Genomic DNA, 14,858 nt, shown 5'->3' on the forward strand with positions numbered 1-14,858 from the left:
GTCACTGAGATGAACTTCAGTTGGTCCTCTTTTATCTTCTCAGTGTTTTCTCTCTCTCACTCCTCCATTTCTTTTGTAAAACAGGAATGTGATTCATGCTTGGGAAAGATCCTGTAGTTTTCTGTTGTTCGCCGTCTTAAAGCAGTTTATATGGGGACCCACTTTTTACTGGTCACGACCCACTTAACATAAATCCTGACATGAGGTAAATGTGTGCTTGATAAAATGTTTTCCATCCACTATTATTTTAAACAGATAGATTAGCCATAGAGATATTTCTGATAAATAAACCACCACTTCATTCATGTGTCACCTCTCTGTGATAATTCAATTTAAAGTGTAATAGTGCCCTCTACTGGCTGCTCCTGCTATTGTGCATGTGTCATTTTTTGGCTTCTTTTAAACAGTGTATAATATTATAAGAAAAAATGGAATATACAATTATAATGTTTTGTTTTTCAGGGTATACCCGATTGAGTGAATAATTTTTTTATTTTCCAAGAATGAGCCTTTTATGTTTATATCAGGAGTGGGTCTTGTCTTTGGAGGCGGCCACCGAAGGCTACCACAGTTTTTCCTACTTGTGTGGAAGGGACAGGTGAGGTGAGTGAAATTCAGACATGCAAAACATGCAGATGGGGCTGAACCCTACACAAAGTTGTACTGATTGATGTTTTGAAGCCTCCAGTGTTCAAATGATTTGATTTTGTGTCAGAACAACTTGATTCATGTAAAGTTGAAGTATAACACCTCATCATCTGGAATATTTTGGTCAGTTATGGTGCTTTTCCATTACACAGTCTTTTACTACTCGGCTCTACTTGCCTCAATTACTCGGTTTGGCATCAGTTTTCCAGCTGCGACACACACAAACTACGATTCGGCTCACAATGGCCAGCTTTCAGCAGTGCTGTCGCTCATTACACCAGACTCCTCAGTTGAATATTGAGATTTTAGACATTTCCTTTGCTAAATGTTGGAGATTGAAACAGGTCACGAGGATTTTTAAGCCATTTAACTGATCTACAATTCGGCATTGTTCATTTTGATTCTTGTGTCAGGCCAGTGTCCAGTGGTGACACTCTGACCATGTTAGTATTGGCTGAGCTTGTGTGGTACTAAAAAAGTACCAGGTACTATCGCTAATGAAAAAGCCAAAAAAAACAAAAACGTGCCGAGCCGAGCCATGCTAGAACCATTATTACAATCCATGATTATTCCTCCATATCACGTGAAAACATCTGCTGAAAAACACACAACACATGGACACGATCAGTATTGCAAACCGTTTATTTGTAGTAAATGAAAAGTGTGCCATTCAGTGGGGGGGGGGAGCGGGCAGGGGAGTTGGGGACGGCTGATGTCTTTGGTCCAGACTCTGGTTGAGGGGACGACAATGAATCAGTGGGAGACAAGAAAAGGCACTTGAGTTTACAGTTGTCTCAGAGAAGTTGTCTTGAGAAGGACACAATGTTCTACTGGAAGAATGACTTAACTAGATGTTTCTTTTTTTATGCCTCATATGAATATCACATACAAAATGCCCCATGTGAGCACAAAATTATATAGCTACATATATGTATATACACAAAGGAATCAGAAAAGAAAAAGAGAAGGACGGAAATAATATAAAGATTAAGTGTTGAATTTATCCCCTTTGGAAATGTTTACAGGTGGCAAAAAGGCAGCAACTTTCTTTTTTTTTTATTAACAGGATGAGATTATTTCTTTGGTGATAACTGTAACGTCCCTAAAGTTTTGGATATGAAAACAAAAAGTGGTTAAAATGAGTCGGAGAAAGCTCGGAACAGAAAACCTCTCTCTCTCTCTCGGAGTTTGGATTGGACTCTTCCAGCATCTCTAACAGAAGACTCACTGGTTTATTTCTGCTCCAGCAGAATTGAAGTTCACACATCAATCCACAGAGGAGAGTTGTTTAAAGTTCAACCAACTTCAGTCAATAAAAGAAAAAACAAATCTGTGTGGCATTATAACTGGCTTATGGCCCCAGAAAGCATTTAAAGGAGCAGTTAAACATTTAAGGAAATACACCTTTTCACCTCATTACCAAGAAACTGAACTGTTCTAGAGTCCCTGTTAGAACCTGCACTGGAAAACTAAAACAATAAATTGTTCACGAGTTAGAACCAACAAAATCTTACAACAGCAACCTTTATAACCGATTAAAAGGAATGAAAAAAACTTCTAAAAATGTGAATATTTGCTTTCTTCTCAGTGTCTTTGAGGTTGTGTATGCAAATGTCACTTTAAATGAAAACAAACAGAAAATGGATGCACCGATTATGAAAACAGCCTCACGTTTATGATGGAATACTCGCTCGCCTGAGGTTTTCCTGTTTGAATTACTCGACACAGATGAACTGAAAACAGAAGTTTACAACATAAGGGCTCAATAGAACGGCCATCATCTCCCTCCCGTCAATAAAACCGATTGTCCTTTTACACCTACACCTCAGTTTCCCCGTCTTTTAACCCTGTTTGGATGGAAAAGCTCTTCCAAAACAACCAGTCCAGACTCGTCTTTTTCCAGAAAATATTTCCCAAAGGGAAAAAAAACAACTATAACGTAAATATCACCCATGTGTAGCTTTTCCTGGAGAATGTTTTTTGTTCTGGACAACAAAGCAAATAAGCATATTTCCAAAAACACATTCCCTTATAGTCAAACTGGAGCCACATTTTGTCTCATCACAGCATAAATTTCTCTTTTCTCCGCAGTACTCGGTTATATAATTTTCCAGGGAGTTACTGGTATTTTTTTTTATCTAAAAGAAATGAAAACAAAACAACAAAATTAAAATAAACTCCCATAATCAGAAAAGCAATGAAGAAACAAAAACGGGGAGACAACAAAATTAATTTCTCTCAAAGTTTTCAATTCTTTTTTTTTTTTTTTCAAAGATTTTCCCTCTTTTCTCCCAAAAGTCTGCTTGAGGGAAGACTATGCGTGAAGAAGATGCAGCAATAATGTGACGGCCTCGCAGCTACGCCTACGTACAGAACATCAAGAAAACAAGACTGGAGGAGGAAACGGCGACGGTTTCCGTCCTTTAACAACATCCCACTGCAAGGAAACAGGTTGCATCAAAAGATCAGCAATGAGGTATTCACCAGCTTTTTTGTTCGCAAAACTATGGAGAATATGACCAGACAATTCACTCCATCAACAGCTTTGCAGCATCTAATTGGAAGCAATATATAAAAGATGTGTGAGGAGAACAGCATCAGTTTGATCAATGTTACCTTCACTAATGAGTTTATAAAAAGCGGATGAGTGGCTCTCAAACCTTCTCGCACAGATTTAGAAATCACTCGTGTCCTTTACATGTGCCTTTTTTTTTTCCTTTTTTCTTTTTTAAACAAAAGCACTGGGACGCAGACGTCCACGATTCTAGTTAAAGGCAAATGTGATGTCTCTCTGTGACCAAAGGCAAGCTCGTCATGTATTTACCAACAAAGAAGAAAGGAAACGAGCGATGAACCTGCATGCGGACAGTTCGTCGTGATCCTTTTAAGAAGATTCTACAAAAGCTAATGAGCGCTCTTTCTCAAAACAAATAACAGAGAGCAAGCCAACAACGACAGCGCACGCGCAAACCCCGTTGGCCAGTGGGACGGTAAATACATCGCTGCCTCGGCCAGTATTATAGGAACACTTAAAACGTTTCAGGAGATGCTATTATTGGCGTTCCTGCTGCGAGTTAGATGGAAAGACGAGATCCCACGCTCGTGTCTCAGCCGCGGAGATAAAGCCTGAGACACGGAGCTTAGCTTGAAGACTGGAAAATGAGGAGAGATGCTCAGAATTTCAGCTCACCAGCTGCAGGCCGTAGCTTCATAGGAAAGAAGACTGACAGCAGTCACCTCTGATCACCAACTCTCGGCCAGACAGCAATGACCTCATTTCCCAAGTGTTTCAAAGTGTTCACAGAATTCCTCTCAAAACACATCTAAATGTTTCCTATTGTTTGTAGCAGCCATAAAAAAAGCTCTGCATTACAGTTTGATATGTTTCTTTTCTCTCTAGTTTCCCCCCTTTGCAAACATTAACATCATCTGTAGTGTTGATTGCATGTCTACTCTCCTGATGACAAAAATCCTGGGTCATGCTCAAACTACTGTTGCACTTTTACTACACTTTCCACGGTGAAGGCATTGAAATGATTCTGGGGTGTGTGTGTGTGTGTGTGGGGGGGGGGGGGGATTGAGGTGTGAATCAGAGAGCTGACACAGGCCACAGCAAAAAACAAACAAACAAAAAACAGTAATAGTACCATGAGTTCAACTTCAATGGTGCACAAATTGTTGTCGTTCTCTGGCAAACTGCTCAACTGTGAAAAATTAACAACAGAGGCTGACGATAGCGTAGCGATGAGATTTCTCAAAGGAGGCTAAAGATAGAAGCCGTTAGCTAAACCTGGAGGGCAGGAATGGAAAAAAGAAGAGTGACTACAAACCAGCGAGAGCTTTTCAAGTCTGACGGATGAATGGACTGATGTAGAGAAGGTGGCACTACAGCTCAACTGATGGAACTATGTAAACGTGTATTCTATTCTTCATTGAAAGGAGTTAGTATAGTGGGAGAGTGTGCAGGACACGGGGTGGGAACGGGGAAGGGAGTGCAAGGGTTAGTTAGAGGGGTTTGATCGAGACAGAGATTTCCACTGTCAAGGGCAGTGCGTCCGCGGAGGCCTTTGAGGCAGCCCATTGTGAGAGAAGCGGTCTTGGTTGTGGGAGGATGAGGAGGAATGAGAGGGAGCTCTGGAGTTGGTGGAGTGCTGTGAAGTGTGGCCGCCATCACCCTGGTAGCGGTGGTTGGCGCGGCCGGCGTTCCTGTCGTGGTAGGAGCCGCCGTTATACCGCTGACCACCTGAGTGAAAACCTTGTCCCTGGAAAGTACGCCTGTTCCCTTGGAAAATCTGAGTGGAGAAGAAGGGGAGGGAAAATAATCAAAACCCACTCTGCATTTAAAAATGATTCATCAATATAAAGGCCTTTGGCTTTACAAAAAAATAAAAGGTATAAGTTTGAAAAATTATCATGTGCAAATGTCACATGATGGTGCAGTGCATGATGGTACTTCATGTTTTGCCACTAGTGTCGCCACTGAAAGAGTCATAAGCGCGACGTCCGACACAAGAATCAAAGCGAACAATGCAGAACTGTAGATCAGTCAGCACTGCTGAAAGCCGGCGATCGTGAGCCGAATCACAACCCGTTCATCTGTATTTTAGTTCAGTGAAAACAGTGCGGAGTCTTTTTAGTAACGTGTGATGAGTCGGGTAGATCTGTCATACTGTGCTCTCAGCAGCCAAGAGAAAGGAAAAGCAATGCTCCACAAAGATTACATTTTCTCATTCATTTATCAGAAGTTGGTCACAGGTCCAGATAGAAGCATACCGAGGTCCGCCAGTCAGTGATGTGTACTGTACTGTTAATGTGCACCTTGTGTGCAAAGGCCTTTAATATATCACTATGTGGATGTTTGACAAATGTATCTACTGCTGCTGACCTGTTTGTTTGGTGGGGGGCGGTTTTCACTGGGGACGCTTTGGGTCTGAGTGGGGGGAGGAGTTTCCATCAGGCTCGGGCTGGCGACAGAAGAGGACGTGGAGCTACAACGGGACCGATTTGAGTATCCTGTACGTGGATGATAAACTGTAAAAGAGACAACAGGGTCAATCATTTCAGCAACCCTCACAATTCAGGAATTTATTGACAGCATTAATTAAATTTAAGCCTTCAAAAACCACAGAAACTCAAGAAGCTTTTGTGTCATAAGCTGCAGAAATACAAATATAACGAGAGGAAAAACATCACAAACATAAAGACCCAAGTAATGAGGTGCAAAGCTCCCACTGTCACTGTGTTTAAGGCTGTTTAATGAATAGTCAAAGGTTTATCAGCTCTATCAGTTCGTTGGCCATAAATCTATAGTTGGAATGATGACTATGGAAAGAAAACACCTGATGTGGTTAAGATTTCAGAGGAAGAAAAACATCACTATCACATAGAGACACATATGATAAACACTACTTTACACTTTAACAGTTTTGTCTACACTGCAGACATCTGCATTGATAAGATATCAGCATGACCATTTTCTTTTTTTTAATGCAACCATTACTTGTGTGCAGTCTTGAGAAACACTCTCAGTTCATTTCTCACAAGTACAAAAGGCAAATTTTGTGTATTTTTAGCCAAAAAGCTGCATATTCCTCACATGAATCTCTGTTTCATGTTAAGTATCAAGGGCTGATGATGACTGTGTGGCATGCAATAAAGCAAAAATGTTTTGGAAATGTGTTGGTTAATGTCACATGCAAATTAATCCTATATTTATTGTTCATATGGAAGCTATCATGACACTGTAGAAAAACATTTTTCACTCCCTGCTGCACGTGTTGACTTTAAAATGTGCTTTATAAGTCGAGTTATCATCAATAATTATTAAGTAAAACAGGAAATGTGTCCATATTTGGGATTTGAAGAGATGCTTTGTTCACTAAATTACATTTTCTTTTTTTCTGTCCACGCTGCACTGTAACAGCGGATGTCATCACCAACGTCAGAGACCTGACATTAAGAGCCGATGCAGCGCTTGATTTTTCATTGTTATGTTAGCAGCGTTGGTTGTTGTTGTTAAAGAAGAGAAACAGGATTCTGTACCTGATCCAAACCCCAAGATGCTCGTCTTCAGTGGTTCCAGATCAAATGTAAATCTTACTGCTTTCCCAAGATCCTCGTCATATTTACGTTCACTCACAAAGTGCTGCAAAATAGAAAAGGAGTCATATGAATGACTTATATTCTGCTAATGATACATTAAAACATTATCCAAGATGCTGCAGGTAAATAGTATTTCACTTAATATTGAGTCACTCTGAAACAAAGCACTGAGCCAAACACAAAGACCAACTGTCAAGTACCTTGATGTCTGCTCGCAGTTCAGTCAACTGCTCATCCGACATGGATGCCGACTTGTCCGTCAGTCGTCTGAGCTCCTCTGCTCTCTTCTGCCGGGCGTCCAAAATCATCACTGAAAAACACAAAACATGACCCGTCACACACAAAGCCGCTTTGATGAACAGTGTCAAACCAAACAAGCTCTCTGTTTCACAGTGTAACACGTTTCAGAGATTAAGTCCAGTTAAGAACTACAATACAATGTGGCTGAACAGTAGTAAAGTAAAGTAAAACTGATTAGATATTTGACAACTCTGATCCTTTGGTTTATGAAATGTGGGGAAAAAAAGAATTAGAAATTGCCAGTATTCAAACAATCAGATTTTAATATTCAGTTTAATGTCAAGTATGAATGAGAGAAGCAAACAAAAGATAGAATTATTTTACTGTTGATCAATAAATCAACTAATGTTTCAGATCTATCCTTTTGGTTAAAAGCCAAAAGACGTACAAGTTAAAGACAATTAAATAACCGTTTTCAGTTTTGAAGTTTGTTCAGTTTTGTTTTCTAAGTTTCAGTTTCCCCAGCTGTGCTATTTTGAAATGAGTACAAAGTGCGCTTGACTCGGCATATATAGGTAAACAAGGGTCAAAGATAAAGATAATTTCAAATCAAGATACCGAAAAAGTGCTGATGTGAGGGCACGGTGAATCTGACCTTGTTACACATCGATCACATTTAAGCTCACATGATTAAATTTAGAATGAAGGCATTCTGCTTCTGGATGCTAAAAACAAAGTTAAATCTACTAACTGTGTTGTTTACAATTATTAAATTCAAGAACAGTGTTGCATGTCTCATCAAAACACAAGTTCTTCTCATCTGGCCGAGAAAAAAAAAGACAAATGTGGCATTTGACAAAAACAAGCTTTCTCATTTTGATCCACACAAAATTTCACATAATGTGTAACTGCCTGTACATCTAAAAACAAGACACAAGTACATCTAAATGACAGTGATGATACCATATATTGGGATATATTGGGATGCTGTGAGCAAGGTGATTTATTACCTTTTTTCCCCACTCCAAAAAGTCTATTTTAAGGAAAAGTCATAGTAAAAATAACTGCATTATATCCATAAACAATATTAAGTTTACTTTTTCTAGTAAGGAGTGGAAGAACGGGGGAAAGAGTCAAATAGTCTAAGTATAGGTCAGAGGCTTAAATGGAACAAAAAACCCTGACATTTTATAAACCAAATGAATGACAATGTCAATTGATCAATCTGCAGTTGCAGCCCCGAGCAAAAGCAGTTACAAGATGTTACCATAGTAACAACAAATAAGATATCCCCAGCCTGTCTTTATAGGAATATCCTTTTCCAGCAGGAAAGAGCAACCCGTAAGTCATCATAAACGTAATAAATGACAGTTAAAACTTTGCCGAAATCGGCCTTTTGTAATGTCGAAGAAGTATTGGAGTTCCTCCGCTTTCCTCTCAATTCCCCACACACCTTGCACAAAGACAGCATTGAGTCTCCCTCGACACCTGACACTATTCACTTTTTCCAGGCCCGGAACACACAACACTCAACACTGCGAGGACGGAACACGAGAGAATGGCCTACTTGTACAAGTATGCAGTCTTGCTCTGTCACGTTACACACACACACACACACACACACACAGTGGCATGCTCCAGGTATATCAGGACCCTAAGGGCACCAGCGCATGTTTGAAGAAACTGGGCCTGGCTGTTCCACAACAATCTCTTTTGCGGCTACTCCCGTCAGTGATTTAGGTCAGATTCTCCAGGCCCTTGAGTCAGGTGAACACAGTATGCGCTGAATACGAGTGGCACCTGGGTGGTACGTGGAAAGCAAGGTCTCGGGTCAGTCTACATGCTGGGAAATACGGTACTTACTGGCATCTGCTTTCACTTTATCCATTTCTCCAAAGAGAGTCACTTCTCTGTCCATTAAACTAGGAGAAAAAAAAAAGAGAGAGAAAGAAAGAAAAAAAGTTATTTTTCTTTACTCACCGTCTCCAACATAACAAATATTGTACATGTTGTCTTTGCACTGAGATTACAGAAAAATGTATATTCACTTTGCTGTCAAAGAAAAGTATGTTTCAGTGTATGACAATGCAAAAGAGCTAGTGCAATACAGCTATTACAATATTTGAAGTGATAGTTAGCAGATTTTAATAGACGGCCCTGTTAAGAAGCTAAAATAAATGTTTCCTTGTGTCCTCACTGGCAACCATGTTTTCGTGAGAGTGAGTGTTCCGTGTCTCGCACTGGCTCCCAGCACTGACAGCATGCCAGAGTCACACACGTCGCAGTCAGTGCTGACTATGAGTTATTACCTCATACAACCTCACTTCAAAAAAACCTGAGCTATGAGCAGTAAAACATGAGAAGTGGTGGGTGTATTGTTCTCCCTCAAACCATTGTCACCTGATACTGGATTCTTTTATTATTGAAGTACAGTATTGATATCACGCCACAGTTTTAAGTTTTGGTGTCAACGATGAGCTGCTGCGACAGATGCAGAAAGCTGACTTTACGACATGTAAACATTTAAATCATGCAAAGAAAACCTGTGGGGGTTTTTGGACGGCTGGTCAACATGTTCCAGCAGCTGTTTTCAGACTACTGCTGGTGGTGGTGGTGGCAGTGGAGAAAGAAGACTGCATATGAGCAGCTCCATCCATCACTCTCATGAGGTCTCAACAGTACAACAGTGTGTGTTGGGGAGGAAGAGTGAATTTAAACACAACCTTGTTTATATGAAGACCCCACAGGGCGTGTTTAAGGTCTCAGTATATTTTAAACAAAGAGCCAGTTTGGACCTTCTCACAGGGTCTTAAAAAACACAGAACTGGGGGAGGTTTACTGCATTTTTTTGTGTGTTGTTATTTTTCCAAAACTTTAACAAAGCCAACCACAGAGCAGTGCCAATCATGGCCACTTTGCACAGCCATCGACCAAGGATGCAGAGGTAAGAAACTACGAGTGGCCTTCAAAAACATTCAATGTTTTGTAATTTAGTGTGTTAGGGACGATAGGGGAGGAACATGAAGCCTGGCTTTTCACTCTTCCTCCTACTGTAGCATAAGGAATAGATATAAACTAGAGATATCTTAGGACTAAATGATATCAGCATTGCACTGTGCTGTACTGCTGGGGTGGATGGACAACACATTTTTCAACCTTCAGCTTTTCACAGTAGGGCCGGGCAAAGTCGAGTTGATTGGCATCATGATGATGGTGCTGTAAAATTGTGGGATGGATGATGCAATCGAAAGACAGGGTTTTTTCTTCATTTCATCTTAATTGATAAAAGAAAGAGCGCACGAGAGAGAGAGAGGGAGGTGGAGCCTGTCGTTTGGCATCCCACTTTTACACAACAGCTGACTGTTGTGACATTTTTTGACCATCTGCATATGTTTATGTTGCAGTTGAGGCTGAGAAAAGGAGCAGAGAAGATAGATGGTGTGTGACGAGGGGGGGAAGGGCTTTATGATGGAGACTCCACATTGTGGTGTGGTTGTTCATTATCATCCAACCCTATTTTACAGTTGCCATCTCTTTCTGATGTGCAGCAAAACAAAGACCATGGAAAATAGATGGGAACAAAGACAGTATTTTGACAGCAGGTTGAATATCATCTTTTATTAAACACTACATGGATGATAATGGTGCACTAACTAAAAGAAGTCTATTTCTGTGTATCTAAACTGGTAGCGGTTTGTAGGTTACTTTTATGTTGCGTGACACAGGGTTTCCCAAACGTAGTACTGAAGTATGACTTACTGGGGGTTTATAGCACTTTCTCTGTTTTAAGTGAGCATCTAGTTCTGCGCTTGGTGCAAACCGATCAACAGCAAGCCTTAGCCACAGGTGTGCTGTTAGAGCGTCATGGGAGCTGAGGGTGTTGAACCCTAACAGCACAATTCATCTTTTATATTTGTTTAACTGACAACATGCTCAACTTTTACAGGCCAGTAAGTACGGCAGCAGCTGAGAGTGGAGAGCGGAGCTAAATGGATATCCCATTCAGCAGAGAAAATCAACAGGAAACCACGGTATCAGGTTTCAGCTACTCGGGAGAGAAGGATGAAGGAGCTCTTTAGGAGAAATGCAGCATGTGCGAATAATGCTTAATAATTCAAAGAATGCATAATTTAAGAAATGCATTAAATCTGACAGTAGACTTCCTGTTTTTCCTGATTCAGGTAAAGGTTTAAAAATAAATATGCCTTATACTAAGATAATACTTTCTGTTTGCACAGAACATTGCTTTCACCATTCTGACAATCATAGACAGAATCAAGGCAAAGTCAGAGCCAAAAGTTCTACTGTAAGTCTAAAACATAGGGTTATAAATGTAAAATATAAGTCCCTTTCCAAAAAGGACTATCCAGTTTATCTTCAACCCACTGCCACCAATTACTTAAACCGGTTAATGTCCTTTAACCAGCAGCTGAAGCTGATTATACATTTCCCGAACAATTACTATCAATTAAGTCTGTAAAATAGAAGGTGAAGCAGGTTAAGGTGAAGCAGACAGTATTGAGGAGGTATCTCTGCAATGTGCACACTCTTGCTTAAAATATCTGCCTCAATGAATAGTTTCACAATATATTTGCATAATTACGTACTATACCATACAGCTGGCATATAGATGGCTCATGCAAAACTGCAAATATGCAAACACTCTGAATGAATGACCCAGAATTATTTCTCTTGTTATTTGAAAGGTTTTAGTACTTATCACGTGAAAGTCTACTTAATGGTGTTTCTTGCTTCTCTGCTCATAATGTAAAGTGACAACAGAGGCATCATGAGCAGACTGAGGTTCAGTGTATAGAAACTTGTGCTTACCATTATGCAAAGCTCTGTGTCAGTGTCATCCAGGAGGACAAAGGTAAGAAAATGCCCTTTGACTCACGGATGACACAGCACAGCCTATGGAAAATTGCAGTAGCACAGACGCCACATATGTGATTAACAACATGGGCTAAAGGAGGAATGTTGATGAACAGCCCATTTCAATTAAACTGTTAAGAAACTATGGATCTGAAAAAGGTCCCCTTTGTGCTCTCCGGTTTGCTACTTTTCCCACTGCAACTGAAGAACCATGGAGAACGGACAAATTGGAGACATGATAGAAAAACACTGTTTAAACCTAGTTTGGAGAAGGGATACAATTCCTACCTCTGAATAAGTTTTTTAAGGCAAGAGTGTGGGCTTAGAGAAAGTGCAAGTAAAACATTGTTTAGACAAAATAAAATACAGCAACCATAGTCTGGTATTTATTTATGCTTTAAGCTGATCTGTGCATGTAAAAGTCTCTGCAAAGCCGCTGTATACTGAGAAGGGCGTTACACCGTAGGCTGCAAAGGCTCACTGAGTTAGGTCATAAATTTCCACACAGCGATGCCACAGGTGATTTTCTAAACGGAGCAAAGGAAACTAAAACTCTTCATGACACGTAATATCATCAGAAATCTACTGTGACCCATTTATGTATGGGGATGAATCTGAATTTCTTTCCAGTATGTCATGGTTTTTATTGGAATGTCGCTCAAGATGGAACTTCCCAATTCCAGGACAATCTAAATTCCAATATGACCAATTGCAAAATCGAGAGACACTTCAGTTATGCGATTAAAACCTCACTCTTCGGATGAGAACTTTTTTTATTTGTTCATAGATGGCAAAAACCTTATTACCATGATTTGTATATTTTTTGTGAAAAAGACAGATGCATAAATTATCTCAATGATTTTTTTTGGACCATGTCGTTCAGCTTTATTTACACAGCAGTTTGATTAACATGACACTGCTTCCAGGTGGGGGACCATTATACTCCCAGTCTGTACCAAGAAACATGCAGGCAAAACATGGCTGAATGACTGTGTTTACTCTCTGATGTTCATCCCGGAGACAAATAATTTCAGCTTTAGAAAGTAACCACCATGAAACTATTAGTGAGTTAAGTTTCATTTCACTCTTTCATTCGACAGTCTCTTCTCTGTCTTCTCCGTCTCTGCTTTTTCTTTTGAAAACAACTCAAAAAAGCTGACAACAAAGCCAACTGTGTTACATTTAACAGCAAGGAATGTCTGACTCGCATCATAACATTAGTACAGCAGCAACTCCTTGTTTTGAGAGGGAAGTTACATACAAGTCGAAGCATCTGTGGTGTCTGTGTTTGAACAATTTATGAAGTGTGTGCTGCAAACTCTGCTTCTTAAGTTCCTCAACCATCGTCTGGGACTTTCATAAGGGATATAAATTTGATCCCTGGTTGTTCTGGCTGAAAGGAAGAATCTACGTTCTTGTTCTACCACAAAGACATTCTAGAGTTCTTTGGTGATCAACTTACATCCAAATATTCTACCACCTAAAAGATTTAGCAATAGCCATGATAAAACGCAGATTTCAAAATAAAATTCCCATACCAGCTCTGGAGCTCGGCAAACGTCTGCTTCATCCTCTTGATTGACGAGTCCATCTCCTCTTTGACGACCATCCTGTAGCGAGTCAGTGAGGCAGTGCACCTCTGCAGGTCTTTCACAGAGCGGTCGATGGTAGAAGCTGAGAGGTCGACATTGAACAGGATTTACGGAAATGTTAAAGAAAGACAGTGCAACAACACATACTGTGCATGGTTAAGTTTTACAAACTATAATTTCGGAAACAAGAGCTACAGCCGTCTGACCTATTTTCTTTCCTCCCGTTGATCCTTGTCCATCAGTGGTGGAAACTAATGAGGAAGAGGAGGGATGTGAACCCGAGCCTGTCCTGCGTCTACTCTTGTTGCCTCTGGGACCCTGGTGATTCCTCCCCTCTTGCTGAGAGACAGAACTTGGAACCGGGCCTTGACTTTCTGCTTCCACACCTGCAGGAAGTCAGAGAAGTTTACAAAAATAAAATAACGACAATTTAAAATGTACTTCTCCTCAAACTATACTGATCCCAATAGAATATAAATTGTGAAAAACTTCAATTACTACTGACTTTTTTTATGCAGGTTCCCCTCTTCCAAATCACCAAACTCTACATTTGCAACTTGTCTATGGCCTAAACTATTAATATATTTCATTCATATCTATTAATCTAAAGGTTACAGTGATCTTAATCATTGGCAAACAAAACGTCATCACTTCACCAAGTCCATATGAATGGTTGTGAAACAAGTCTTTCCTAGAACATGTCAGCCCTGCCCAACTTTTGACCTTATTGTGCATCCCATTTTTAGTAGAGGAGCTGTTACCGGCTGTCTCAGACGTAGTGGGTTCAGAGTCCAGCTCTGCTGCGTCCAAGGAAGCAGAGTCCAGCTGTTCGCTCAGTGAATCCAGCGACTCTCCATCCATTACGGATCCATTGGCATGAAAACCATTCATCTCATCCTTGCCCTCCTCTGGCAATGTGCTCTCGGGTGGAGTAGGCTCCGCTGTGGCCTCGGGCTGAGGTTTGGGCTTCTTTTTCTTCTTGGGCTTAACATAAAAAAACGTGTCAGTTTCTTTTGTGCACCATCTCTTACTCAGTGCTGAGAACAGAGTTGGCCGGGTTCAGAATAAGATGTAATTTTAAAAATAACTAGTACTGAAAATAACTAGTACTGAAAATAACTAGTACCGCGCGCGGTTCTGAACGGGTTCGAGCCGACCCACGCGGGTCGCCGTGTGCCACGGCTCCCCGCGTGCCTCGCGCTCTCACCCGTTCATTCACCGCGCGCGGTACTAGTTATTTTCAGTACTAGTTATTTTCAGTACTAGTTATTTTCAGTACTAGTTATTTTCAGCGGCGTCCCCGCACATGTCGATCCAAATTTCGGGGGGGATCGGCAACGTATGGCAAAGTTATAGGGCACTTCCTGTTTAAAATGGCCAACTTCCTGTTCGTCTCTGGAA

General features: G+C 40.6%; 1 protein-coding gene across 1 annotated transcript in view; it reads right to left on the reverse strand.

Annotated features, from left to right (window-relative positions):
• Positions 1–3,338: 3,338 nt before the first annotated feature.
• Positions 3,339–14,858, reverse strand: part of spats2 (spermatogenesis associated serine rich 2) — a 37,350-nt gene continuing 25,830 nt past the window's right edge. Inside the window, exons 6-13 of the mRNA XM_058642965.1 lie at positions 14,219–14,441; positions 13,664–13,843; positions 13,404–13,539; positions 8,854–8,912; positions 6,951–7,060; positions 6,691–6,793; positions 5,534–5,679; positions 3,339–4,940 (exon numbers count right to left, since the gene is read on the reverse strand). Coding sequence (XP_058498948.1) covers positions 4,689–4,940; positions 5,534–5,679; positions 6,691–6,793; positions 6,951–7,060; positions 8,854–8,912; positions 13,404–13,539; positions 13,664–13,843; positions 14,219–14,441 — 1,209 coding nt within the window. The 3' untranslated portion in view covers positions 3,339–4,688. The remainder of the gene's footprint in view (positions 4,941–5,533; positions 5,680–6,690; positions 6,794–6,950; positions 7,061–8,853; positions 8,913–13,403; positions 13,540–13,663; positions 13,844–14,218; positions 14,442–14,858) is intronic.

This window comes from Solea solea, chromosome 11 (genome assembly GCF_958295425.1).
Source record: "Solea solea chromosome 11, fSolSol10.1, whole genome shotgun sequence".
Taxonomy (NCBI): Eukaryota; Metazoa; Chordata; class Actinopteri; order Pleuronectiformes; family Soleidae; genus Solea; species Solea solea.